A 27,741-nucleotide genomic window follows, 5' to 3' on the forward strand; every position below is an offset into this window, starting at 1 on the left:
GTCATATGGCAGTTCTATTTCCAGTTTTTTAAGAAATCTCCACACTGTTTTCCATAGCGGCTGTACTAGTTTGCATTCCCACCAACAGTGTAAGAGGGTTCCCTTTTCTCCACACCCTCTCCAGCATTTATTGCTTGTAGACTTTTGGATAGCAGCCATCCTGACTGGTGTGTAATGGTACCTCATTGTGGTTTTGATTTGCATTTCTCTAATAATGAGTGATGTTGAGCATCTTTTCATGTGTTTGTTAGCCATCTGTATGTCTTCTTTGGAGAAATGTCTGTTTAGTTCTTTGGCCCATTTTTTGATTGGGTCATTTATTTTTCTGGAATTGAGCTGCAGGAGTTGCTTGTATATTTTTGAGATTAATCCTTTGTCTGTTTCTTCATTTGCTATTATTTTCTCCCAATCTGAGGGCTGTCTTTTCACCTTGCTTATAGTTTCCTTTGTTGTGCAAAAGTTTTTAAGTTTCATTAGGTCCCATTTGTTTATTTTTGCTTTTATTTCCAATATTCTGGGATGTGGGTCACAGAGGATCCTGCTGTGATTTATGTCGGAGAGTGTTTTGCCTATGTTCTCCTCTAGGAGTTTTATAGTTTCTGGTCTTACATTTAGATCTTTAATCCATTTTTGAGTTTATTTTTGTGTATGGTGTTAGAAAGTGTTCTAGTTTCATTCTTTTACAAGTGGTTGACCAGTTTTCCCAGCACCACTTGTTAAAGAGGTTGTCTTTTTTCCATTGTATATCTTTGCCTCCTTTGTCGAAGATAAGGTGTCCATAGGTTCGTGGATTTATCTCTGGGCTTTCTATTCTGTTCCATTGATCTATATTTCTGTCTTTGTGCCAGACCATACTGTCTTGATGACTGTGGCTTTGTAGTATAGTCTGAAGTCAGGCAGGTTGATTCCTCTGACATTACGTTTTAACAAAGGATGTCGAAACTCATTCAAATTCTTCATTTGGAAGATTTTTAAACAGGTTGAAAGTTTCCCATTTGTGTCAGTGTTTTTAATATAGATACTTTCTTTTAAAATGACAATGCTGAAAACACTTCCAGTATCATTATCTGAAAAATATTTTCAGAATACCTGTTGGATAACATACTGTTGTCAGCTACTTGTCATCACAGAAAAGGCTAGTAAATTTGGAGCACTTGTCTGTTTCCATTAGCAATAATCACACCTCAGATAAAACTTATTGGCTGTGATACTGCCAAAGTGGGCTGCCCAGGTAGTTCAGTGGTAAAGAATCCACCTGCCAATACAGGAGCACAAAAGACACAGGTTCAGTCCCTGGGTTAGGAAGATCTCCTGGAGGAGGAAATGGCAACCCACTCCAGTATGCTTGCCTGGAGAACCCCATGGACAGAGGAGCCTGGAGGGCTACAGTCCATGGGGTCACAAAGAGTCGGACACGACTAAGCACACACACACGCTGCCAAAACACAAAACTAGCACTTGTCTGTTTATAAAGCAAAGATGTCCAAACTCTTTACATTTGACTATTGTTTAAAGACCTTTGCCTTGAGATTTTTGCAGTCTTTCCCTCTCTTATTATGAATTATTCCTGAAGTGTTTTTGATTTGTGATAATATAAACTGTGAATCTACTTAACCAGGTATAACTGCAATATAATAAACTGAAACAGTTCAGTGGGTGAGTCCTCATCATCAGCCCCTCCAAGATGAGGAATTCCTCTGTGCAGTTTGTCATGAGTCACCATCTGATATACAGGCAAAGGAAGGGGCCACGGTCTACCCACTTTTTAAAATGTTACAGTAAAGCTTACTTTCTTTCTCAATGGTAAACTTTGGTGGAAACGTTTAAAATTTTCATTATATTTTGAGATATGAGACACTGATTCTACAGACCTACCATCAGTCCACTCTCAAAATAATGTTATTCATTGTGTATCTACTAAGTGCAAGACACTTTACATATATTTTTCTTTAATTTTCTCAGGAATCTCTGTGGTTTTATTATCCTTATTTTATATATAACAGAATGAAATTTTAAAAATTAAGTAACTTCCTTAGTTTGGACAATGAGGTCCAAAGCAAGTAGTGCCTCAGTTCAATCCAAGCCCATTATTTTTCACTTTCCCACAGTATCTCCCCCTAGTAACTAATTTGACTCTCTTCCTCCTGAGAATAGTCTCAAATAAACTGACTTTTTTTCCATACATATGTACAATCCATCACATTTTGAAAGTATTACCGACCCAGTTCTAGAACTTTTTATATTTCTTTACCGTGTAAATACTGAAAGCAAAATATGTTTCTTTCATGGTTACTGAAAACCTTCTATCATGTTCAGTTCAGTTCAGTCGCTCAGTCATGTCCGACTCTTTGCGACCCCATGAACCGCAGCATTCCAGGCCTCCCTGTCCATCACCAACTCCCGGAGTTTACTCAAACTCAGGTCCATCGAGTCGGTGATGCCGTCCAGCCATCTCATCCTCTGTCGTCCCCTTCTCCTCCTGCCCCCAATCCCTCTCAGCATTAGGGTCTTTTCCAGTGAATCAACTCTTCGCATCAGATGGCCAAAGTATTGGAGTTTCAGCTTCAGCCTCAGTCCTTCCAATGAACACCCAAGACTGATCTCCTTTAGGATGGACTGGTTGGATTTTCTTGCAGTCACGAATTATTCCCACTGGCACTGTATATAAAATTGATACCTCTACGCCTCTGGAGTCATTGTCAAGGAGAATGTTACAGGGGCATAGGAGTCAGACCTCTAACGTTCTCTCTCAGTAAGCCTCACATTTTATGACTTTGAACACAGGACTACAGCAGCCTCTCGTCATTCTTTGTGTAAGGCCAAATCTTTGCTTAATATGCTTAAAATGCACATAATTTAGATTTGCTTATGATTTTAGTAATTTATGGTTGAGATTCTAAATACTGCTCAAGGGACTGACTGAATCAGGATTACCTGTGTGTCTGTGTCTGTGTGTCTGTATATCTGTGTGTATCTGTGTGGGAATATGCATTAGCTGGGGAGGGAGACAAAGAATGAGGAAAAGTTTAGCTTCTGAAATTTTTTTCCACAAGTTCTACTATCCAGAGATTCTGATTTAGTGAATAACCATTCATACTTTGTGAATAACTTCCTAGTTTAGTAGTATGAGATTTTTTTTTAATGAGGTTTTATTACAGCAAGGCTAACCCCTTACTTTAAAACATTTATTTCTGCTTTGCTTATATAAATGTGATTCTCTTGGATAATAAGATTATAAAGTGACAAATCAGTCTATTTGTTTCTCTAATCATCCGTAGCTTTTAAAATTGCAACAGGCATAATTAAGCTCTCAAACCTTTCAATGATAATTATTACTTTAAGAACAAATGAAAAGTCCTAGGGACAATGAGGTCCAAACAGCTCTTTGTACTCTGTGTCTGCCACTATGCTAGTATGTGGTTTTGATAACAATGGCAATGACAGTCTTGCTGAAATTAAAGTCATATAGATAGGGATTAAGGAAGCTGACTTGGGCTGGACTACCTGGGTTGGAATCCTAGTGCTGCCTCTTATTAGCTTTGTTATCTTGGGCACCTTACCTAAACACTTGGCTTCCATTTCTCTACCTCTACAATGGTATAACTACCCACTTTATAAATTGTTTAGAGGATTCAGTGAATGTATAACATGGAATGCTTAGAACGGTGCATGTTGTTCAGTCGCCGAGTCATGCCCGACTCTTTGCAACCCCATGAAATGCAGCACGCCAGGCTTCCCTGTCCTTCACCAACTCCCAGAGCTTGCTCAAACTCATGTCCTTCGAGCCAGTGATATCACCCAACCATCTCATCCTCTGTTGTCCCCTTCTCCTCTTGCCCTCAATCTTTCTCAGCAATCAGGGTCTTTTCCAATGCGTTGACTCTTCGCATCAGGTGGCCAAAGTATTGGAGCTTCAGCTTCAGCATTGTTGCAGGAAGGGGGACCCTTCCAGGGCCCAAGAGTGGACTCTTGTCTAACACTTGGAAATGAGTTGTCTGAGGAGACACACACGCTGACAAAGCAAGAGACTTTATTGGAAAGGGCAGCCAGACAGAGAACAGCAGGATAAGGGAGGGCAAATTTACAATAATGGCTTGAATTAAAGTGGTTGCTCTAGAGGAGATGAAAAGTGGTCAGGGCTTGTGCATATTTTCAAGGTGGGAACCGGCTGTATACAGCTCAGCTCAGTATTCTGTGATGACCTAGAGGAGTGGGATGAGGGGGTGGGAGAAAGGTTCAAGAGGGAAGGGATATATATATATATACTTATAGCTGATTCATAGTGTTGTACGGCAGAAACTAACACAACACTGAAAAACGATCATACTCCAGTTTTTTAAATTAACTAATCTATTTTTTGGCTGTGCTGGGTCTTCACTGCTGCATGGGCTTTCTCTAGTTGCTGCAAACAGGAGCTCCTTTCTAGTTGTGGCACGCAGGATTCTCATCGTGGAGACTTCTCTTGTTGCTGAGCATGGGCTCCAGGGTTCACGGGCTTCAGTAGTTGCGGTTCCCAGGCTCCAGAGCATAGGCTCAATCGTTATGGTGCATGGACTCAGTTGCTCTTCAGCATGTGGTATCTTCCCAGAGCAGGGATTGAACCTGTGACCCCTGCATTGACAGGCAGATCAATGCAGATCAATGCAACCACCGAGCCACCAGGGAAGCCCTATACTCCAATTTTTTTAAATAAATATTTTTTTAAAAAAGGTGTAGCCAGTATCATTTGCAGATGGATTAATATAGAGTATGAGAGAAGAGTCACAAACAGAGTGAAAACTCTAAAGTTTTGTCCTCAGCAAATGAAGGAATGAGTTGTCATTATTGAAATGGAGAAGCAAGTACAGAAGAGAAATTAAAGTGTTCTGTTTCAAACATATTAAGTTTGAGATATGTAACTGACATCCACATCAGGCTATTTATTGCGTAGGCAATTTCGTATACTGCACAGCACTGCAGGAAAGAGACTCAGAAGAGTATTTTTTTTCTTTTTTAACTTAAATGTATTTATTTTTAATTGGAGGATAATTGCTTGACAATAGGATAGTGTTTTAGTTTGGAGTTATCAACATGAGTCATATTTGAGACCAGGGGACCGTCTAAATGAGTGTGTGCTAGAGAACGGAAGCAGTCTTAGGACTGAATCCTTGGGCTGTCAACATTCAGAGGCTGGAAAAGGATGTGCCAGTAAAGTAGAGTGAGCAGTCAATGAAGGAGAAAGAAAACCAGGAGAGTGTGAAATACCAGAAGTCACATGAATAAAAAAGGAGGGATTGATTGTCACAGCCAAATGCTTCTAGGAGTTTGAATAAGATGAGGATTAATAAATGATCATTGGATTTGGAGGCTGTTGGCAACCTTTAAAAGAATGGGTTCAGTGGAGTGTTGGGGATGAAAGCTACAGATTTTTTAAAAAGTGGGAGGCGAGAAAGCATGACAGTGAGTTTAGACAACTCTCTTGAGATTGACTGTAACGAGCGACATAGAAATGGGACAGGTGCTAGAAGGAGAATGCTGGGGACTGGGTATTTGTACCCTTACCTCCCACATTCATAGGCTGAGATCCTACCCTTCAAGGTGATGGTTTGGGAGGAGATGATTTGGGGAAGTGATTAGGCCTTGAGGACAGAGTCCTCATGAATGGGATTAGTGCCCTTAAAAAGAGGTTCCAGAGAGACACGGAGAAAAGATGCCACCTGTAAACCAGGAAGAACACCCTCACCCAACATCAGATCTGCTGGTTCCTTAATCTTGGACTTCCCAATCCCCAGAACTATGAGAAATAAACTTCTATTGCTCATAAAATACCCAGTTTATGACATTATTGTTATATCATCCTGAAAGGACTAAGAGGTATATGGTTAAGGAAGGACTTTTTAAGATGGAAGCTACAGTGTTTGTATGCTGATGAGAATGATCCAGCAGAGATGAGGAAATGAATGATGCAGAAGTGAAAGAAAGTGTTTACAGGCATCATGTCCTAGAGTAAAGAAGGCAAGATAGATTTGAGTATATAAGTGGTGATTGGTCTTAAACATGCCAGTAGGGGTAGAGAGAACACATGAGTTATAACACAAGCGGGTTGGCAGATTTGGGGAAGAGAATAAGGAAGCTCTCACCTCACTGACTATTAGTGAATTCAGAAGCCAGGTCATCAGTTGAGTAGAGGAGGTTAAAGGGCAGCTTTAGGGAGCAAAGGTGTAAAGTAGCTGGATTGTCTGGCCACGCTGAGGGCCAGCTTCAGGTTATGGTCATAAATTTAAAGTGTTACAGTTGTGTCTTTTTCTCCAGCCACATTCATTTGCTTAGGTAGAAGCCCAGGTTAGGCAGAGAATTAGATATAATTTGAAAATATTAAGTGACAATAAATAACATTCATCTTCTCCTCCTGTGTTCAGAACCTACTGAAAGACAGACGTAAAAGAGCAACCTTTATTATTCTAAAACAGGAGAACGTAGCTTTAGGTTTTTGGGCAAGTAGTTGGAAAATTCTTCACGCATCTTGTGGCTGCCAGGCCCCTTCCCTTTTTGTAGAGCAGGGAGGAAGATTCGAAGAGAGGAAAGAAGAAGGTCTGCGCCTGCTGTGCCATTCCCATCAGAAAACTCACTCCACTCCCATCAGGGGGGAGGGAGGGAAGGGTGGGGAAAGAGGCTAAAGGTGAGGGACAGTGGTTTCAAAGCTGGGATCATTGGAACCACCTGGGGATCATTGGTATCACCTGGGCATGGTAAGGAGCAACTGATGCCTGGGCACACGTCCAGAGATTCTGATTTTACAGGCCAAGGGTGCCATCTGGGCATAAAGATTTTTAAAAAGCTTCCTCCGGTGATTCTAATATGAGGCCAACATTTCCCCTTAACAGTAAACATGGTTAGACTTGCCAGACAAATATGGCGGAAGGAGAAAGTGGCAAAGGAATCAAGGATGCTTATTAAAAAGCTGTTATGTTGATGCACCATGGAATTTAAAGGGACAGGTGAGGACATGAGGGGCTGATGGCATAGCCAAACAAACAAACAAAACAGTAGGGTTAGCAGACAGTGTGGACATCCCCAAAGTGTTGCAGAATCACCAAAGTTGGGCTATCCAGGAAGAAAGCTGGGAGAATAGGAGATAAAGATCAGAAAATCAAATGGCAAGTTCTGACCACGAGAGTGACTAAGGTTGAGCATAGAGCAAGCTCACTGGAGACAAGGAGGCAACAGAGACAGGGTAAATCATGTGTGCTGGGTAAATCATCAGTATGGAGCCTGAACTCACCAAGAATGATGACAGGAGTCATTGCGGCCATAGCAACCTGGAATCCAGAAGACAGGTGCAGGTCCATGGTACTCAGGGGCCATGAGCTTCACCAGCATCCTGGTGGATCTATTTTGATATTGCTTTCTTTTTCTTTCAACAGACAACACAATTCCATTCACAGTAGATGTGTGAGAGGGAGGGTAAGAAAGCGGGGATAGATGATCCAAAATATTATCTTCAGGTATTGGGATCAAGAAAAATGTTACATCAATAATTCTTTTCTGAAAGTGCTTGAATCTGCATGTTCCACTGGTAAAATGAAGGAAAGTTTGATGAAATATTAATAAGCCCTGAGCATAAACTGTAAGAAAGTTCAGGATTTTCCCCTCCTCCTCCTCCTCATGGTTCAATGGGTGAACAAACATGGAGCATTTGCGCTTGGTCTTCCCTTGACCTTGAGGAGTCCAGTTGGATCGGTTGACTGTTACTCTGCTTTATTGTTGACACGTAACTATGTAGGCGTCAATCACTTTTCATTTGTTTATTCTGCTAATTCCTCACCTCGGGACGTTTCTCCCTCTCCCTTTCCCCTGCCTTTTTCCTATCTCCCAATTTGCTATGCAGCAATAATTTCCCTTTACACTGCGCCTGCCAATTGCAATGCCAGATGGCTTTGGTTCTGAGTCCCCTCACCCAGCCCCCCTTGAGAACAGCTGCCATTGTCATTGCTGTGAACACATCATGGCTTTGAACCCATAGCTGGGACCCAAACTTGATGCTCAGCGCTGGGAGGGGCTAGCGTTAATGCAAGGGACTACGGAAACTGCACACACTTTTCCTTGCTGCTGTTCAGTAAAAGAACAGACTCTTTAGCATTTTTTCAATCATCTGTGTATTGAAATCTCATTGTGGAGTTTAATTCCTTTACCACCTGACTCAGCTTCCTCGCCACGAAGTTCCCCTTTGCACCATAAACTCAATTAGAACCCCATATTTCCCATCCTGAAAACAGATGTGAAAAAATGTGGGGTATGTGTGTGTGCACATTTGTAAGCCTATCTTTAGAAATCCAGCATACACACTGCTTTGTCTGTGTCCATATATTTTCATTTAAACAGGTTCACTCAACAAGAAAAGCACAATTTAGTGCCTATTTGGACAAGCTTTCTCTTAAGTCAGCCTCTGAGCAAAGATAAAGGAATAGAATTCCTTTTTTAAAAAAATTTTGACTTACGCTATATTGGTTCCATCACTAAAATTCTGTTACTGTGACACCATCTTAGAAGATTTTATTTTTGAGTACTCTGTGATGGCAGGTCAGTCGTGGGCCTAAAAACCCAAACAAAAAGACCCCTGAATCAAATACCGTGTAGACCAATATGCATTTCAAAGGTACTGCCACGTAGTCAGTGGGTTAGGGTTTTTGTGTTGTTTTCTTTTTCTTTCTTTTTTGGGGGGTGGGGGAGGGAAAGGGGCTCTCTTTCATGTTAATCTAATTGTGCATAACCCAGGCACAGTTTGCCATGTAGGGAAACTTTCTCTTCAGCGTCCTTCCCTACCACACACCCGGGGCCCCCTTTCATTCTTCCCCTTCTGAAGTCAGAGTGCTCCCCGGGCAGACACTTGGGGGAGATTCCCAGGATGGTGATGTATTCGGCTTTGCTGCTGAGGAATTTGCTATCCCCTCACTTGGCAGCAAATGAAAGTGGGTATTAATTTCTCAGAGTGCTGGTAGAAACGCGAGAGCAGGACTGCAAGCATGATACCCACCCAGATCTGTATGTGATGCACAGCAGGCCGCCATTTCAAAGGAGGGAGAGGAAAGACAATGACAAGAAAGAAAAGATTCCCCTGAGTTGACTTTCTCTGCATTTTGCGTCGTTAGGTTTTGGAGTGAGATGCGAAAGGTTCGGGCCCTGAGCGAAGTTAAATTATGCAGCTGTGGGGACGCCAGGCCCTCCAGAATAGGATGCTTCGTTTAGATTTTCCACAATGCTATTGAAGTGCTTATTTTCCTCCTGAAGAGACACAAACAGATGCAAACTTCTGTAAACACTTTAGAAACGAATTCAGAGAGTTTGGCCTCTCAGCCGTGCTCAATAGCTGACAGAAAAATGTCTAATTAGTGCAAGTGGAAATAATAGGGCCACTTGGATTCCTTCCATCCTCCTCCAAGTCTACTTTTCCAAGGAACTCAAAGGGCCTTTGTCTGGCAGGTCACCCTCTCTCAGGCTTTTGTGCTCCAACCTATTAAGAGTGGAAGGGGGAAAAATAGATGAGGCAATGTTCTCTGCTCAAATATATGGCGTGTTCACGCGGGACACAGAATAGGGTGTTTGCAGCATCCTTTACAGGTGCTCGGGGGGGATTCCTCCATTGGCCACAGCCAAAAGCAGCTCGCCCGTGCATGCTGAGAAAGCTGTCTTTCAAGCACCAGCTTTCCTTCACCAACTGCCATGGAGCCTGCTCATTTTCTTTTCTCAGTTTCTAGTAATATCACTCCTTAGACAGGGTAAAGAGAAGAAAGAAATTAAATGAGAGGCTTCACCATTTTCTGAGATAAACCTTAGAGATGCTATAGGAATGATCTGTTATTTCCTTTTTGCTCTATTGAAAACTCCACTGACATTTATTTTAGGAGTCTATCTTCGCTTGTTGCTATTTTGCCATACAGGGGAATGGGAGCACAGGGATTAAATTCTCTTCCCTACGTTGTACCCCTTCATTTATGAAGCACCCATAATGTGCCAGGCTCTGTGCTGAACATTTGACCCACCTTTCTTCTAATTCTCAAACAGCACTAAAAATCGATATTATCCACGTGTCACAGATGAGGAAATTGAGACTCAGAGAGGTTAAGTAACTTGCCATGGCAAATGAACGGAAGACCTTGGACACAATCCAGATACTTATGGTTTCATCTCAGACATTTTTTATCCCTAGAAGTGAATTTGGATCATTTTTATATCTCTGATGTCCCTAACTCCACCTAATTTTTACTGTACCTTCTTGAACTTAAGAAATACAGTTTTGAGTGTCATTTGGGGTTCAACTTCTATTGATTTCTTTTCCTCTTTAGTATAGGCTTCTTTCATGCCTGCTAATTTTTGGCTGGATTCTAGGTATTATAAATTTTACCTTATGATATGGCAGATTCTTTGTGTGCCTGTAAATATTCTTGAACTTTTTCCTGGACCTCAGTCAAGTTAGGAAATAGTTTGATCCATTTCAAGCTTGCTTCTAAACTTTCAGAGTGGGCCAAGAGCCGCTTTCTCTGAAGTTAATTTTATCTCACTACTAAAGCATTACATTTCTGAACACCCTACCCCATGCCCTGTGAACGACATGATTTCCTACTCTGGCTGGAAGAAATACAAACTACATGAGGCTTGGGGATTGTTCCCTCTGTTCCAATCAAGTGGTTCTTTCCCCAGTCTTGGGTGGTGTCTTTCCAAACATGAGCTGATCAGTATTCTGAAGATTCAAGGGGACCTTCTGCAGATCTCTGGATTTCTTTCTTTGTGCAGCTCTCTCCTTCTGGTACTTTGCTCTGTGAACTCTGGCCACCTTATCTTCCACAGACTCTTAGAAGTTCCATCTCCTCAACTCGGGAAGACCACCTCACTAGACTCACAGAGCATCCTTTCAGCTGTGTAAGGAATGCCCAGTTGGAATAATCTCCAGTTAATCACCAAATTATCATTTCGTCTCATGGTACATACCAGCTTCCACTAGAGAGGTTTAAAATACTGAAATTAAAGGTCATCTCCTGGAAAGTTTTCTTTCCCTTATTTTAAAATACATAACAAGAACACTCTTTTCAATTGGGATTTGTTTTTATTTGCCCCTGTTTTTCTTTTTTTCTTAGAAATTTTTTAATCATAATACAGGATAGAGCTTCCTAAGAACCACTGTTTGAACTCAGTAAGTGAAGAGTTCAAGCTCCAAAGACTCAGATTCCTATGCCCAGATTCCTGTGCAGATTAGGCCCTGCCCAGAATCACCTTGATCAGACACAGGGGGGAAGCAGAAGAAAGACTGACCCTCAAGAGACTTGAGTTCCTCAAGTATTAGCTGAGGTTGTGAAGAAACTGAAGCTCTGTGCACTGTTGGTGGTATTGTTACAGGAAGGGGGATCCCTTCCAGAGCCCGAAACTGGGCTCTTGTCTAACACTCGGAAATGATTATCCGAGGAGACACATGTGCTGACAAACCAAGAGATTTTATTGGGAAAGGGCGCCCGGGTGGAGAGCAGGAGGTAAAGGGAACCCAGGAGAACTGCTCTGCCACGTGGCTCGCAGTCTTGGGTTTTATGGTGATGGGATTAGTTTCCGGATGGTCTTTGGCCAATCATTCTAATTCAGAGTCTTTCCTGGTGGCACACGCATCGCTCAGCCAAGATGGATGCTAGTGAGAGGGATTCTGGGAAGTGGACGGACACGTGGTGTCTCCTTTCAACCTTTCCCGAACTCTTCCGGCTGGTGGTGGCCTATTAGTTCCGTATTCCTTATCAGGATCTCCTGTCATAAAACAACTCATGCAAATGGTTACTGTGGTGCATGGCCAGGGTGGGCGGTTTCAATCAGTGTGCTTCCCCTAACAGTATTGTAAAATGGTGTAAACTCTATGGAAAACAGTGTGGCGGCTCCTCAAAAACTTAAAAATGTAACTACCATTTAATCCAGCCATTGCACTTCTTGGTATATATCTGAAAGAATTGAAAGCAGGGCCTCAAAGAGATATTTGTACACCCATGTTCATAGCAGTGCTATTCACAGTAGTCAAGCTGTGGAAGCAAATCAAATGTCCACTGACAGATGAATGGATAAACAAAAACTGGTATATTTTGTTATATTCCATACAACATTTTAAAGGAAGGAAATTTTGTCACATACTACAACACAGATGAACCTTAAAGACTTTATGCTAAGTCAAGTAAGCCAGTCACAGAAAGACAAAATCTGTATGATTCACTAGTATGACATACCTTAGAAGAGTCAAATTCATAGAAACAGAAAGTAAAACGGTGGTTACCAGGGGCTAGAGAGAAGGGAGAAAGGGTTTGTTTAATGTGTATTGAGTTTCATATTTGCAAGATAAAAAAGTTCTGAAGATCTAATTTACAACAATGTGAATACACTTAACACTACTGAATGCCATACTTCAAAAAAGCTAAGATGGTAAATTTTATGTTCTGTGCTTTTTACCACAACAGAAAAGGGGGGGAAAAAAAATGATAGAGACTTGAGTTCCTGCCTGCCTGACCCTGACCCTTTTGACTTTGTAACTTTGGAAAGTCGACCTCTCAGTCTCCGTTTCCCTACCCTACTTAGATTTTGTAGTTACTATAAATATAAATGAAATCATTTGTGTGAACATTTTTCATAAACTATATGGTCCTACAAAGATGGAAACCATTATTGTCAAGGAGGAAAGGGAGGAGAATCAGCCCTGGAGAACAGACCTGCCTCTGAACATTGCATCCCACGTAGGTACTCTTACCCAGAATGAGAATGAAGAGCAGAACTAAACATCAGGCATGCACCTCTACGAGAAGGGGCTCACTGTGGCTTGCTGAGTCCCCTCCACAGGGTCATGAGCAGGGTGACAGGAATAGAGCTGCTGTTTCAAAGAACGGTTTAAGAGAGCCTGGCAGTGGCAGATGCTGCACGTTCTGCAGATAGCCGCTGAGGTTGCAAACCAAAGGGCCGTGTTGTTGTGCACCTAATGTAGAGGGAACTCTTGATCAGATACTCCACATTAAACAGAGCTGGGCATACATAAAGCCAGCAGCTTCCTTTTCTACCTTTAAATTTATGTCTTACAAATGTCAAATGACTGACTTGTTCTCATTTTAAAACTTGTGTTTTTTAGGTTGATGGTTTACTTGACAATCCTCAATAGAAGTTTCGAGCATTTCAGTTTTAGTTAGGCATTTTTGGTTGAGTTAAACAGAGGCACACAAGCAAATTCATAGAATAGGGTGTACATTATTATGAAGATACACATGGGATGATAAAGGAAGCCTGTAACTCTAATAATAGCATTGGTGAAAATGTGGATCTGGATTCACAGTCACATTCTCGGACCTTCACACGGGTGTTATACATAAATGTAGCTTAGCTAAACTCTACTCTCTGCTTCTTCCTATCCTGCAGCAACTGGAAAATTCTGTGTTTCTTAGTTTAGATTGATAAATTCATTTTTCAATCCAGGCCAGAGAGTCATGGGCTAGGTATGAGGTAGGTACTCTTAGGTTAGCCTTCAGCTGGTGGTAAGATGGGGAGAGGGGATCAAGGTCAACACAAAACGTTGCTGCTTCAAAGGCAGGAGCAGTGGGCAGAGCAGTTTCCTTTAGAAAGGGTTATGTGTGTTAGGTGGACTTCCCAGATGGCACTCGTGATAAAGAACCCGCCTGCCTATGCAGGAGACCTAAAGAGATGCAGGTTCGATCCCTGGGTGGGAAAGGTCCCCTGGATGAGGGCACTCTAGTATTCTTGCCTGGAGAATCCCTTGGACACAAAGAGTCACAAAGGTTTCAGACACAACTGAAGCGACTTACCACACAGCACACATGGTGTGTTAGGTAATGATTAACATTGGGGTCTTTGGGCAGATCCCATAAATAACAACCCTCTTACCCTCCTAAGAAATAAAACAAAAGAGTTAGGGAGACAAGAGATTAAATATTACCTTTAATTCTGACAAAGGCTAACTTGGAAGTTACAGCTAGGTTTTAGGGCAAGGGGTTCTGCTAGATGAACCCCAGAATTATGCTGACTTCCCCATTCAGTCACAGAGATTACCAAACCAAGCAGAACACCCCACATAGGATGGTTTTCTAGAGAAGGCCTGACACAGAAGAGCAGAGAAGAATCCCTATTTCCTTCAGACACTCTGATCCCCAAAGAAAAAACTGAGGAGCTCAGCAATGCATGCCCAGTTTCTTCCCAAGTTTACCAATCAAAATCGTCCCCCTCTCCTGGGGCAGAATAAGTAGAAAGAGGCCAGGAGTGCTACAGTAACTGAGTTCCCTGCACATGGAAGGAAACATCAAAAGGAGAGAAGAGATATCCCCCTAACAAGTGGTACTACTATTAATGTCACAATTTCAACAGTGATCAACTCAGAACAAAAGAACAAATACAAGAGCACATTATCACTTTTTAAACTTAAAAAACACAGTAATAGGTTAAAAGCCTTAACAAGAATGCATTAGTTTGAAAAGAGGATTATTGTGGTGGCTCTTGGTAGCAAGGTATAAATGAAAAGAAATATTGAGTTGGCCAAAACATTCATTTGGGTTTTCCATAGGATGTTCTGGAAAAATCCAAATGAACGTTTTTGGCCAACCCAGTAGGATTTGGAGTCAGAATGGGAGAAATAATTCAATTGGATGATTAAAATACTGATTTTGATAATTAAATAGAATCTGCCTCTTTGGATTTTTGGTGATGATTAAATAAATTAATACATATAAAGCTCTTAGCACTGTGCCTGGTACCTAGTTTTGCCCCATAAATGTTAGTACTTATGTGATGAAGAAAGCAGTGTTTGTATAAAAAGATTAGGAAGATGGGCAATGCTTACAGTGCTTTCTAGGCTTCATATGTGAACTAACAAGCCCAGAAAACAGTCTACTTGATTCAGTTTAGCAAATGGGTGATAAATTCATTTATGTTATCAGCTGTATGACTTTTAATGTCTTTAGTGTAATAATGCCTTTAATATAATATCTTAGGCTTCCCTGATAGCTCAGTTGGTAAGGAATCTGGCTGAAGGTCCGCCGGAGAAGGGATAGGATACCCACTCCAGTATTCTTGGGCTTCCCCTGTGGCTCAGCTGGTAAAGAATCTGCCTGCAATGCGGGAGACCTGGGTCGGATCCCTGGGTTGGGAAGATCCCCTGGAGAAGGGAAAGGCTACCCACTCCAGTATTCTGGCCTGGAGAATTCCATGGACTGTATGGTCCATGGGGTTGCAAAGAGTCGGACACAACTGAGTGACTTTCACTCACTGTATAATACTTTAAAAGCCCTAAATATGTTGTTTTTCCATAAAACTTTGCCTCATTTAAATCTCTATTTCTCACTCTTCGTTATACTTTCATGTCTGTTTCTTATTTTATTCATTCACTAAACATGATCATATAAATATAAAACATTACCTAGAATTCTGTATTTCTTATTAGTTAAAATGTAGGTAATAAATGAAGCAGGGTGTTATGCACTGATGTGGAAAGCTATTCTAGATGTTATGATGACTGAAGAAACCAAATAGCACAACAGTATGTCTAGTGTAATTTCATTTAGGAAGGAAAGGAAGGAAAAGAAAGGGAGAGAAAAGAGAGAAGAAAGAAAAAGGGGAGAAAAGGAGAAAGGGAGGAAGAAAGTAAGGCACCGCAAGGAATCAATCAATGTCTAAATATACATAAAAGGGTAGAGGAAGTTCTGGAAAGATCTCTGAGAAACCATTATCAGGAAGAACAAGAATGAAATTGGTGGGAGGCAGGGGGAAAATAAGTTAGAGCATCGGGAAGCAAAGGGGCACATTTAATTTTGACTTGGTATTGTTTGGATTTTTAATAACAGGATATATGCATTTTATCACCTCTATAATTTTAGAAATGTAATAGGGAAAAAGGAATAAAAAATAGTTTCTCCCACAAATGAACTGGGATGACGACGATGATGATGACTGTCTTTGGCTCCAGTCGCCTGCTGGTTCCTCTCCTAGATCTAGGTTTTGTTGTTGTTCTTTTGATCGCAATACCTAGACTAGCCTGGTCCCAAGACTGCTCTCTCTTCTGCCGGGCGTTCTTTCGGTCCCGTTGATGGTGTCCGGTGGATGTTCCCCCAGGCGTCCCTGAAAGCCTCCATCCTCGCCCGGGACTGCGCCACGGCCGCCGCCGTCGTGTTCCTGAGCGACCGTCTCCTGTACGGGCTCGACGCCTCGGGCCAGCTGCTGCGGGTCGCCAAAGCGCTGCACAGGCTGCAGCCCGCGACGCCCATCGCCCCGCAGCTGGTCGTCCGCCAGGCCCGAATCTCAATGCACGCAGGTAGGCGTCCTCTGGCGGGCCCCCCAGGTCCCGGCGGCGCCCGGTCCGGGGCGCGTCTGCCCCCGGGGCTCCTTGACTTCCGCGGGGCCGGCGGGAACCGAGGCCCGCGGGCCTCCCCTTGCCGCCTCCCGCGCTCCCGCCGGCCGGCCTGCCGCGGCGCCCTTCCACCCGCCTCTTGCCAGCACAAAGGGCCTGGCATAAAGGGTTTCAGAGCCAAAAGCAATAGAGAAAATTGTGAAAGGGGGTGGAAAATACTAATTGGAGCTTTTGTCGTCTAACAAATCTGTCCCGCTGCTTTCAAACAGGGGTATCTGAATTGCTATACTTCTGACCAAGAGCCTTTAAAAAGCAGATTAGAATTCTACTATTTTCTCTTAGCTCTCCTGTCTCCTTTCTGTAGGGCCACTTGACTATGCTAACAATAGAGCTGACAAACCCACTGAAGTAATTTGAGATTTTTTTTCCATCACTAGGAGCACCGGTACAGTACCTGATTAGGCCTTAAAGTATCTTTTTTTTTCCCTTCTGTCACTCTGAATGAAATGAAAAATGAGGCTGACATTCTAACTGAGGCTGTAATGTAGAGGAGGGCTGGTGGGGGCAGGGGCCTGCTCTGTGTTAGCAAAGTTCACTTCCATAGAATTCTTGAATTATTTAAATTACTGATAACCATAAGATTTAGAAACCTGTAGCGTGCTGTACTCATTTCCAAGACTGAAAGGGTAAAGGACGAAAATAGAATGCAAGTTGCCTCTCCCAGAAACAGAACTGGCTCATTTTTAAAACTGAGTTTAGTTATTGCTATTGTTTTAATAACTCTGGACTTGAAGAGGTTAAAATATCTTTTAACTACTTCATTTCCTTTGAAAAGGAGCTGTACTGACTATACTGAATGAGACAGTTGCTGAATACAGAGAGGGGCAGAGATAAAAGGACATAAGAGAAATGGGCTTGTGGAGGCTAACTTTTCAAAAGCCCAAGCTCATTCACTCTCAAGTTCTTGCAGCTGTGTGTAAATTGTACCCGGGTCTTATTATATAGTTTTCTTTTTTTTATTATTATATAGTTTTCTAAAGTAACTACATCAACAGAGTTAAACTTAGGGGAAAAAAAGTCTTAATTCAAATGTCCATAATTGGGGACATTTTTATAATGTTCGGGGTTTATCATCTTTAAGGTATGAGAGAAACCTAATCGCTAATATTCCTCCTGACAGCATCAGATGGAATGATGTGTCAGCAGAATGTTCTATGGTGAGGGGGTGGTGGCACCAAAAATGAGGGCTGGGTGTGGGCAGGCAGTGTTCTGATGTTTGTTCTCATTAAATAGAACTTGGAACAGAGGGCATGTTTTATAATACACTGATTTGCTGTAGTGTGACTCGTTAATCAAGGTCAAGTTGGTAGGCAGGCGTATTGATAGCTTTGCTTTACACAAGCAAATAATCTTTTCACTTATTTGGTTGGTTGGTTGGTTGGTTGGTTCTCACACCTCTCACCAAGGTAGTATAGAACTTTTCTCCTGATGATGGGTTAAGCCTTGATACCATCATGAGCAGTACACTTCTCTGCCCACATATCACATGTCTAAGGTAAAAGTCCTAGATCCTATTCTCCAGCAGTTGGAGTTGTCATTTCCTCAAAGATACTGCCAGAAGTACCTGAAGAAAACAAACTCAGCCTCAGGATTAGGTGCTTACTTGTAAACATCTGCCCCCAAACATCTCTTGAGCCTCTACCTCCGCTGGGTTTCCCAGAGAGAAAGGGAGGCTTAGAGCAGGGGCGGTGTCCTGGAAAGCAAAGAAGGTACAGGGGAAGGGCATCTCAATCCCCAGCATTTGGGAAACCCTGATGCAGGAGAGGTGTGTGTGTGATACTATACGGGTAAGGAAATAATACGAGGGGACAGCACAGTCTTCCTGTTTTGCCCTTTGACTCAGCCTTCCTGGTATCCACTCAAAATCCATTCCAAAGGTCTAAGTATTCAACATCATGAGATTTCAGAGGCAAGAGAGGATGCCCTGGGCCTGCTCAGCTCACTCTTGCCTGAAATTAGATAAAACCTTCCAAGCCACAATTAGAGATAAAGAGTCAGACGTACAGTTCCATCAACGTGGAGAATGCGGAATCTTCTCCCATTACATAAATATAGTAAATTAAATTTTTTTAAATGCACAAAAGGTAGATGTTCAAAGTCAGAATAATAGATTACTGCTCCTGACTCTATACCAAAGGGATTTACACTTGGATACAGTCTAAGGGAGGGGATTGCCGCTTTAATTCCTGTGCAGGGACAGGGCCTTGGGCTTCATGGGGTGAAATATTTGCATAAAATTCTTAAAAGTTTGCACAGCTATGAAATGGAACTGAACAGCTCTACTAACCCAGCCAGAGAAGTGGGGGAGGAAAGCTTCCTCTCTGCCCAAGCTCTGAGATGGAAGCCAAATAGATATATATATATTTTGTTGTCGTTCAGTCACCCAGTCATGTCAGACTCTTTGAGACCCCATGGACTGCAGCACTCCAGGCCTCTCTGTCCCTCACCATCTCCCGGAGCTTGCCCAAGTTCATGTTCATTGCATTGGTGATGCCGTCCAGCCATCTCATCCTCTGATGCCCTCTTCTCCTTTTGCCTTCAATCTTTCCCAGCATCAGAGACTTTTCCAATGAGTTGTCTGTTTGTATCAGATGATCTAAATACTGGAATTTCAGCTTCAGGATCAGTCCTTCCAGTGAATATTTAAGGTTGATCTCCCTTAAGATTGACTAGTTTGATCTCCTTGCTGTCCGGGACTTTCAGGATTCTTCTCCAGCACCACAATTTGAAGGCATCAATTCTTTGGTGCTCTGCCTTCTTTATGCCTCCAGCTCTCACAACCATACCTGACCACTGGGAAGACCACAGCCTTTACTATATGGACCTTTGTCGGCAGAGTAATGTCTCTGCTTTTCAACACACTGTCTAGGTTTGTCATCTCTTTTCCTGCCAAGAAGCAATTGTCTTCTGATTTCATGGCTGCAGTCCCTGTCCGAGGTAATTTTGGAGGCCGAGAAGAGGATATCTGTCCCTACTTCCACCGTTTCCCCTTCTATTTGCCAGGGAGTAATGTGTTTGTATATATCCATCCAAAAAGAAATAGCAACAAGTCTGTGCCAAGTGTCTGTGTGGAGTCTGAATTTACCCACAATGAATCCCCCACCAAGTAATTAAGAGAAAACTAATTCAGTACTGAAATTTCTGGGACCTAGTGGATCAAGTACAAGCCTATGCTCCAGAGAAACATCCACACTCCAGAGGTGTCTCTTAATGTCCAGACCAGAAAGGTACACAGTGTCATGTCTGCCACATCCTTTGTCCACAGTAGGTCACAGGGCCAGTTCAGGCTCAAGGAGAAGGAAAATAAATTCTAGATTCTACTTCTTGTTGGAGGAATGGCAGGGTCACATTGCAGAAGAACATGTGGGTTGGAAGAGATTGTTGTGACCACCTTTGGAACACACTCTGCCACAATCAGGTATATGTCTGTGTGTGCACTGTGAAATAGGGTGGTCAGGGAAGACCTTATGAGACAGTGAAGTGACATTTGAGCAAAGACCTAAAAGAGAAGGGAGCAAGCCTTGTAGATATCTAAGATAAAAACATTCCGAACTAAAATAATTGCAAATACAAAGACCCTGACGTGGGAGCAAGTCTGATAGTTCAAGGGATAGTCGGGAAGCCACTATCACCAAAGTAGGAGTGAGGATGAGGGAAAGAAGGTAGAGATGAGGTCAAAGAAGTCCCAGGGACCAGACCATGGAGGGCTTAGAGGGACCTGGAAGCAGAAATGGATAAAAGGATAAGTGATTGCGATTCCTACTTACATTCACAGGTTAGGCCTATGCATTAGGTTAGGCCTATGAATTCATAGGTTAGGCCCCTCCTATGTGGTGTTGATGAAGTCAGTGAAAAGTTTACAAAGAACTTCTCTACCAACCCCCTAGAAAATTCCTTCCTGATGATTCTATGGTGGTTTAGTCACTAAGCTGTGTGCAACTCTTTGCGACTCCATGGACTGTAGCACACCAGGCTCCTCTGTCCATGGGGTTTCCCAGGCAAGAATCCTGGAGCGGGTTTTTTGTTTCCTTCTCCAGGGGATCTTCCTGACCAGAGATTGAACCTGGGTCTCCTACATTGCAGGCCGTCTCCTGCATTGCAGGCGGATTCTTTACCAATTGGGCCGCCAGGGAAGCCCTAATAATTCTATAAATAGTCCTCTTCACTTCACAGGCAACTCAACTGTACTTTTGGACTAGAGTCCTGGCATAGTTTTCACAAGAAAGAGATGCAGCCTCTGAGAAAGGTTTGCCTATACTTCTCAAGCCTTACTCTGTATGAATGGATTATTTATTCATATAAATGAATGTGTGTGTGTACATATACACATGTGTGTATACATGTGAGTCTAATCGCAGGTTCAGTTACTACATAACTTCCCATCTTACCAACTCCTGAAAGCTGTGTCTTCTTTTTCACTTTTGTGTGTGATGTGGTTACTGATTTTAAATTTTAAAATAGGATGTTTCCCTGGTATAATGTGTTAACCTTAGAGCATGAACAGCAGTAATATTTAAAGCACGTGTTCAAAACTGATTATGTGGCATTTGGTTGCTTCTTTTCAGGGAAACTTTTAAAAGCAGAGTATATCCTGAGCAGTCTAATAAGCAACAACGGAGCAACGGGTAAGGTGCTCTCGTATCTTCACCATAACCTTCACACACTGTCCCTACCGGAGTTCCAGCTTAGAAACAACCTAAGGGCTTCGTAGTTACTGTACACTGGATATTCCCAGAGCTCCCTGGAACTGGCTCTGCCCCTGATGAAAGAAGTGGCTACGGTCAAGCAGTTTACTTCTCTGTTTCCATTTTCTCTTATTAAAAATGAAAACAAAACAACCACGTCTTCTAATATTGCCCTGTGGAGTGGCGTGTGGTACCTAATCAGCATTAGCTGTGAAAGTAGGTAACTCCCTGGGCTTCAGAAAAGGCTCAGCTGAAGCTTTGTAAAGAATTGTGAATGGAAATTGACCCTGTAAGTTCAGGAGAATACACTTATAGTTTTATGTATTTAAGTGATCTGAAAAATAAACTGTATTTGGCTACAGAGAAACTGTAGTAAAAACTTACTTTGAAATGGATTTCTTAGACTAGCTAATCATACATGAAAGGAAGGAAGTCCTAATAGTTGAGTAACAAGTAATTTAAGCCTCAGATATCTTGTCTGAATTTCTGGGCGCTTAAGCCAACAAGTTTCCCAACAAGTTGAACACAATTCCCGGTCAAATTTTTTTATTCCTATTTTTTGGCTGTGCCATACACGGCATGTGGGATCTTAGTTCCTGGACCAGGGATTGAACCCGTGCCCGCTGCAGTGGAAGTGCAGTATCTTAACCACTGAAGCTAGGGAAGTCCCCTAGTTGACTTTTAAGCTCAATATACTTGGATATAAGGTCTCAAGCTCCCTGAAACTTGTAGACATTTCCAGTGGGAAGCCAATTGGAAATAAAAATATTGACCACATACCTCTCTTCTGTGGCCACCATCACTAACCTACAATACGCATTATTCTCCATCTTCTGCACTTGCCAACACACATACACATGTAGATAAAAAGCCAGGGAGAAAGTAAGGGGGGTCAGTGTGGTGCAGAATAGTGAGAGATTATAATAAAGAGCCTGACTATTTTTGATGTTTGGCCACTGGCAGTTATCAGGCCCCAGCTTCTTCCCTTGTGCCCCACATCTGGACAGACTGAGCTTTTTTAAAGCTCATTTATCAGTAAACCTTGGCCTAGCTTGTGGAAACCTTTACCCCAGCCCCACACCCAAATCAAAATAAAAAGAGAAGCCACCCACCACTCCCTTCACTTCAGTCAAACGGAGCAGCTTAGGTGCCTTCCCTGCCCTCCTCAGAAAGGCTCGTTATGTGAGCACTAAGTCTTTTCATATCCCCTCGGTGCATGTGTGGAATCATCAGTTTCAACATCCAAACCAATTTTGGGTGAATGGGATGGATCCTGCCCTCCTCTCAGGAACCACGAGACAGTTGGGGGGACACTGTAGTTAATTAACCTGGGAAGCCTTGGAGGCAAGACCATTGAGGATGAGCCCTGAAGTAGGAGTCGGAGGGAGCAGAATCCCAGGTACTGGGAGTGACAAGTTCAGATACCGTGAAGCAAGTGTGTGAGCGCACACGCACACATTCAGTCGTGTCTGACTGTTTATGACCCTGTGAACTGTAGCTCACCAGGCTCCTCTGTCCACAAAACTTTCTAGGCAAGAATACTGGAGCAGGTAGCCATTTCCTACTCCAGGGGATCTTCCCGGTCCAGGGATCAAACCCGCATCTCTTGCATCTCCTATATTGACAGGTGGATTCTTTATCATCAGCAAGAGTTGGCTGCTATTGTAAGGGACACAAGCAGTGCCCAGTTGGTTATGGGGAGAGGTGGGGACCAGGCAGGAGTCAACTTCTGTGAAGCCTTGTAGGTTATAGCAAGGAGTTTAGACCTTATTCTATATAGAGAAGAGATTGTCTACCGAATCCATGTCACAAGTGTTCATGAAGGCTTCCATGTACATAGTTTTATTTCACCAGGCTGTTTTTTTAATAATTCAAGGCCAAAAATGTTTTTCTTTGCCCCCCTCTTTTATTATAGGTACCTGGCTGTACAGAAATGAGAGCGACAAGGTCCTGGTGCAATCAGTCTGCATTCAGATAAGAGGGCAAATTCTGCAGAAGTTGGGTACAGTCATCCTCTCAAGTCTCATTTACCAAGTCTTGCTAAGAGATTCCACTGTGGGCTTTTCTCATTGTATCTGGTTGATATTGTTCTACTTCCCTTAGTTTTCTCATCAAAAAGAGACTGACACTTAAGATGCCAGGAATATTATGAGCATTAACAAAACAAAATAGTTTTCTGGTGAGTTTTATTAAAGAAACTTATGTTTCTATATTGTGACTTTTCTTGGTACTATTTCTGGCATCTGGCTGTCATTTCAGCAGGACTCCATGTGATAAGTGACTCTCTTATTCTAAACCTATGCTGACAACTGGGCTTCCCAGATGGCGCTAGTGGTAAAGAATCCACCTGCCAATGCGGGAGATGCAAGAGACACGAGTTCAGTCTCTGGATCAGGAAGATCCCTGGAGTAGGGAATAGCAACCCACTGCAGTATCCTTGCCTGGAAAATCCCATGGACAGAGGAGCCTGACAGGCCACATACTGTCCATGGGGCTGCAAAGAGTCAGACATGACTGCATGCATACACACACCATGATAACTTACCCGTTTGTTCCTCGGAGGGCATTTCTGAGTTTTACTAGCAAAGCTTAGAGGGACCTTAACTGTATTTTAAAATGCAAACTAATGTATTTGAAATTTTTAAATAGAAGATGGTAATTGTTATCTTGAAAATAATGGAGATAATCATTTATATATTAATATATTTCATATGCACACATGTGATATGTAATATTTCTTACTGTTTCCCTGTGAACAGGAGAAATTATCTGTATTAAACCAACCAGAAAAGCAGATTGTTGTTTTTCTAGCAGGTTGCTATCTGCTCATTGCTGTCAATCTCGTCTAGTTGTAAATTTTCTTACAAAATGCAAAATCATCTTTCTGTGTTAGTTTTTAAAAGTATTTTCTAAAAGAAAAAATAATAAATAAAAGTATTTTCTGACACAAGAGCAGAGACACTAGCAGTTTGTCCTATCTCCTTTTTTGCAGGGATGTGGTATGAAGCCGCAGAGTTAATATGGGCCTCAATCACGGGATACCTGACACTTCCTCAGCCAGATAAAAAGGTTATTTATCTCGTGTTTATTTTCTCATTTTCTATATTTGCCTTTGGAAAGTTATCACCTTATGGCACAATTGAGTTTATCATTTATCAATTTTATTGGTTATATTTTTGTTGATTCTGCTACTTTATTGACTATGCCAAATCCTTTGACTGTGTGGATCACAGCAAACTGTGGGAAATTCTTCAAGAGATGGGAATACTAGACCACCTGACTGCCTCCTGAGAAATCTGTTTGCAGGTCAAGAAGCAACAGTTAGAACTGGACATGGGACAACAGACTGGTTCCAAATTGGGAAAGGAGTATGTCAAGGCTGTAGGTTGTCACCCTGCTTATTTAACTTATATGCAGAGTACATCATGAGAAATGCTGGACTGTGTGAAGCACATGCTGGAATCAAGATTGCCGGGAGAAATCAAAACCTCAGATATGCAGATGACACCACCCTTATGGCAGAAAGCAAAGGAGAACTAAAGAGCCTCTGGATGAAAGTGAAAGAGGAGAGTGAAAAAATTGTTTTAAAGCTCAACATTCAGAAGACGAAGATCATGGCATCTTGTCCCATCACTTCATGGCAAATAGGTGGGGAAACAGTGGAAACAGTGACAGACTTTATCTTCTTGGGCTCCAAAATCACTGCAGATGGTGATTGCAGCCATGAAATTAAAAGACGCTTACTCCTTGGAAGGAAAGTTATGACCAACCTAGACAGCATGTTATAAAGCAGAGACATTACTTTGCCAACAAAGGTCCATCTAGTCAAAGCTATGGTTTTTCCAGTAGTCATGTATGGATGTGAGAGTTGGACTGTGAAGAAAGCTGAGTGCCGAAGAATTGATGCTTTTGAACTGTGGTGTTGGAGAAGACTCTTGAGAGTCCCTTGGACTGCAAGGAGATCCAACCAGTCCATCCTAAAGGAGATAAGTCCTGACTATGCATTGGAAGGACTGATGCTGAAGCTGAAACTCCAATACTTTGGCCACCTGTTGCAAATAACTGACTTATTGGAAAATACCCTGATGCTGGGAAAGACTGAAGGCAGGAGGAGAAGAGGATGACAGAGGATGAGATGGTTGGATGGCATCACCAACTCGATGGACATGAGTTTGAGTAAACTCTGGGAGTTGGTGGTGGATAGGGAAGCCTGGTATGCTGCAGTCCATGGGGTCACAAAGAGTCGGACACAACTGAGTGACTCAGTGACTGAGCTGAACTGAACTGAACATGGACATAGGACCAGGATAGACTTCCCTGGTGGCACAGTGGTAAAGAATCCACCTGCCAATGCAGGAGACTTGGGTTCAATCCCTGGGTTGGAAAGATCCTCTGAACAAGAAAATTCAGCCCTCTCCAGTATTCTTGACTGGGAAACCCCGTGGACAGAGTAGCCTGGTGGGCTACAGTTCATGGGGTCGCAAAGAGTCAGACATGACTGAGCATGAGCATGAGTGAAAGAACAATAGGACCAGAAACATTTAAAAGCTCCCTCTCTGTCCTGCTCATCCTTACTGACAGCTAGACTCCTGGCCTGTATTTAGTGTTTCTCTATATATTTGCAACTATCTGTTTGTATATTTATTTCTACTTATCCATTTATTCCTACTGGTATTGATTTTATTATATATTTAGCCTTCACCTCATTCCATAACATAGTTGGGATGGCTCAATTGCATCTCAATTTGGTTAATTCTCCTTTGGTAAAATCATTCTCCTTTGGTTAAGTGGGGAAAGACCTCAGCCGTTTACATAGCATCTTTATTTGAGAAATTGAGAAGCACCATTAGCTTTCCTTGGTGTACTCATCCTCTGTGACTCTGTGAGAATATTCTCCTCGTTAACTGAAGCTTTGGGTTACACATTTCCCTGAACTGTGTCAGCAACACTGCTGCCTACAATCCTTTTAACAACACAAATGGAGTTGAGGGTGGGGACTCTTGTTTGGGTCAGTTCTTTATACCTAGCATTGTGGACAAGTTCATGTTGACGATCGAGCAAAGCCCTGCTAAGCAATAGCTGAGTTTACGTTATGCCCATGTCCTCAGGATATGATAGTCTTTCAAACCCAGTGACATCCAGTCGAGAAGTATCTTCAGAGTCATAATAACAAATGATAATAATAAGCAATGGTTCATATGGAGGGCCAGTCATTGACTGTGGGACTTGAGAGCAAGAATTGACTGTAAGTTCCTCATCTGTGTTTTGTTTGTATTTCCTTACAGGGCATTTCCACGTCACTAGGTATACTGGCAGACATCTTCATCTCCATGAGCAAGAAAGATTATGAAAAGTTTAAAAGCAATCCTGACATTAACCTGGTAATCATCACTTGGCAAAACTATGGTGCAGAGCAGCATCACCTCCAAAACTGTCACTGTTATTCTTGGCTAGTTCTCTCTTCAGGAGTCAGGGAGCACAGTATCTCCCCTCTTCGAGTAACATGAACAAGCTGAGGAACAGCTCCTATGTTGTCCCATTTGACTTTATTACCCCAGCACCTAGCACAGCACCAGACCTACAGAGGGTACTAGGGGGAAAAAAGACTTGATGAATGAATGAATGAAAGAAATCAAAGTGATAAATGCTTTGAACCCCATGATTTCCTTTCAGATTATCACAAAATTCAGTTTCCACACTTGGACTCTCTCAATGACAAAGTAAGAGAGTAATAACTTTAAGACTTTAATTACAGTCTGTCCAAATCACATCAGTTGCTTGTCCAGGCTTCTATCTGTAATAATAATGATTATGAATGTTTGTTTATTGTTTTATAGCTCAAAAAGTGTGTGTACACATGTATGTGATCCACACACACCACATCTACCCAGGCATAAGTTAGAGCAGAATGTGTCACTCCCATTTTAGAGGAAAGTAAACTGAGGTCTAGAGAAACTAGGTGACCTCCGCAACCTGCACAGTCAGTAAGAAAGAGAACTGGGAGCAGAAACCAGATCTCTGACCCGTTCAGAGCATTGCACAGACGTTGACTATTCTCTGCACTGCACTCAAATTGACATTTTTAATAGTGTCATCAACATTGCCTTTTTTCAAATACCAAAACAACAGTAGTAACTGGACTCAGTACTAATTAGTATAGCATAAGAACCCATATAGCTTGCTGCTTGTTCTCTGAAGCTTAGCAAAATGTTGCTTTTGCTATCAGACAGACCAAAACACAGGAAAGGGGTTATGTTCCTTGTTCAGTGAAGTTCTCTGAGGATTGTTTAAAATTGCAAACTGCCCTTCCGCCTTGGACCTCCTTGACCTCTTCTTGCTGTATTTTTCTCTGGAACATTTATTGCCATCTCAAATATTACATATTTTACTTATTTTGTATATTGATTAATCCCCTCCCCTTGATAGAAAATAAGCTCATTGCAGGCTCACTGTCTCCTCTCTCCTTCATGACTAGAACAGTGCTTGGCACAATACATATTTCTGGAATAAATGAATGAATCTTAATTGCTATGAAATTGTACGTTAAAGGCTTCTTTGCCAAGAACAATGCATAAATCATTAGTGAATCTGACTGTGAAACGCTCACAGTTCTGTGAACAGAGAGCTGCATGATCCTCTGAAGAAACTTGTCTGAATTAC

The 27,741-nt window shown here is 42.2% G+C and overlaps 1 protein-coding gene across 13 annotated transcripts in view; it reads left to right on the top strand.

Annotated features, from left to right (window-relative positions):
* ALPK1 (alpha kinase 1) overlaps window positions 1-27,741 on the top strand; it is a 121,539-nt gene that overhangs the window by 81,943 nt on the left and 11,855 nt on the right. For 12 of the 13 annotated variants that reach the window (XM_043438547.1, XM_043438542.1, XM_043438552.1 and 9 more), the window contains 5 exons: window positions 16,102-16,300; window positions 20,962-21,021; window positions 22,997-23,083; window positions 24,074-24,150; window positions 26,367-26,462. In XM_043438547.1, the coding sequence (XP_043294482.1) occupies window positions 16,102-16,300; window positions 20,962-21,021; window positions 22,997-23,083; window positions 24,074-24,150; window positions 26,367-26,462 (519 nt within the window). Of the gene's footprint in view, window positions 1-16,101; window positions 16,301-20,599; window positions 20,643-20,961; window positions 21,022-22,996; window positions 23,084-24,073; window positions 24,151-26,366; window positions 26,463-27,741 lie in introns of those variants that run through there. The other variant, XM_043438553.1, reaches the window with a different exon arrangement.

The sequence above is a fragment of the Cervus canadensis genome, chromosome 19 (genome assembly GCF_019320065.1).
Source record: "Cervus canadensis isolate Bull #8, Minnesota chromosome 19, ASM1932006v1, whole genome shotgun sequence".
Taxonomy (NCBI): Eukaryota; Metazoa; Chordata; class Mammalia; order Artiodactyla; family Cervidae; genus Cervus; species Cervus canadensis.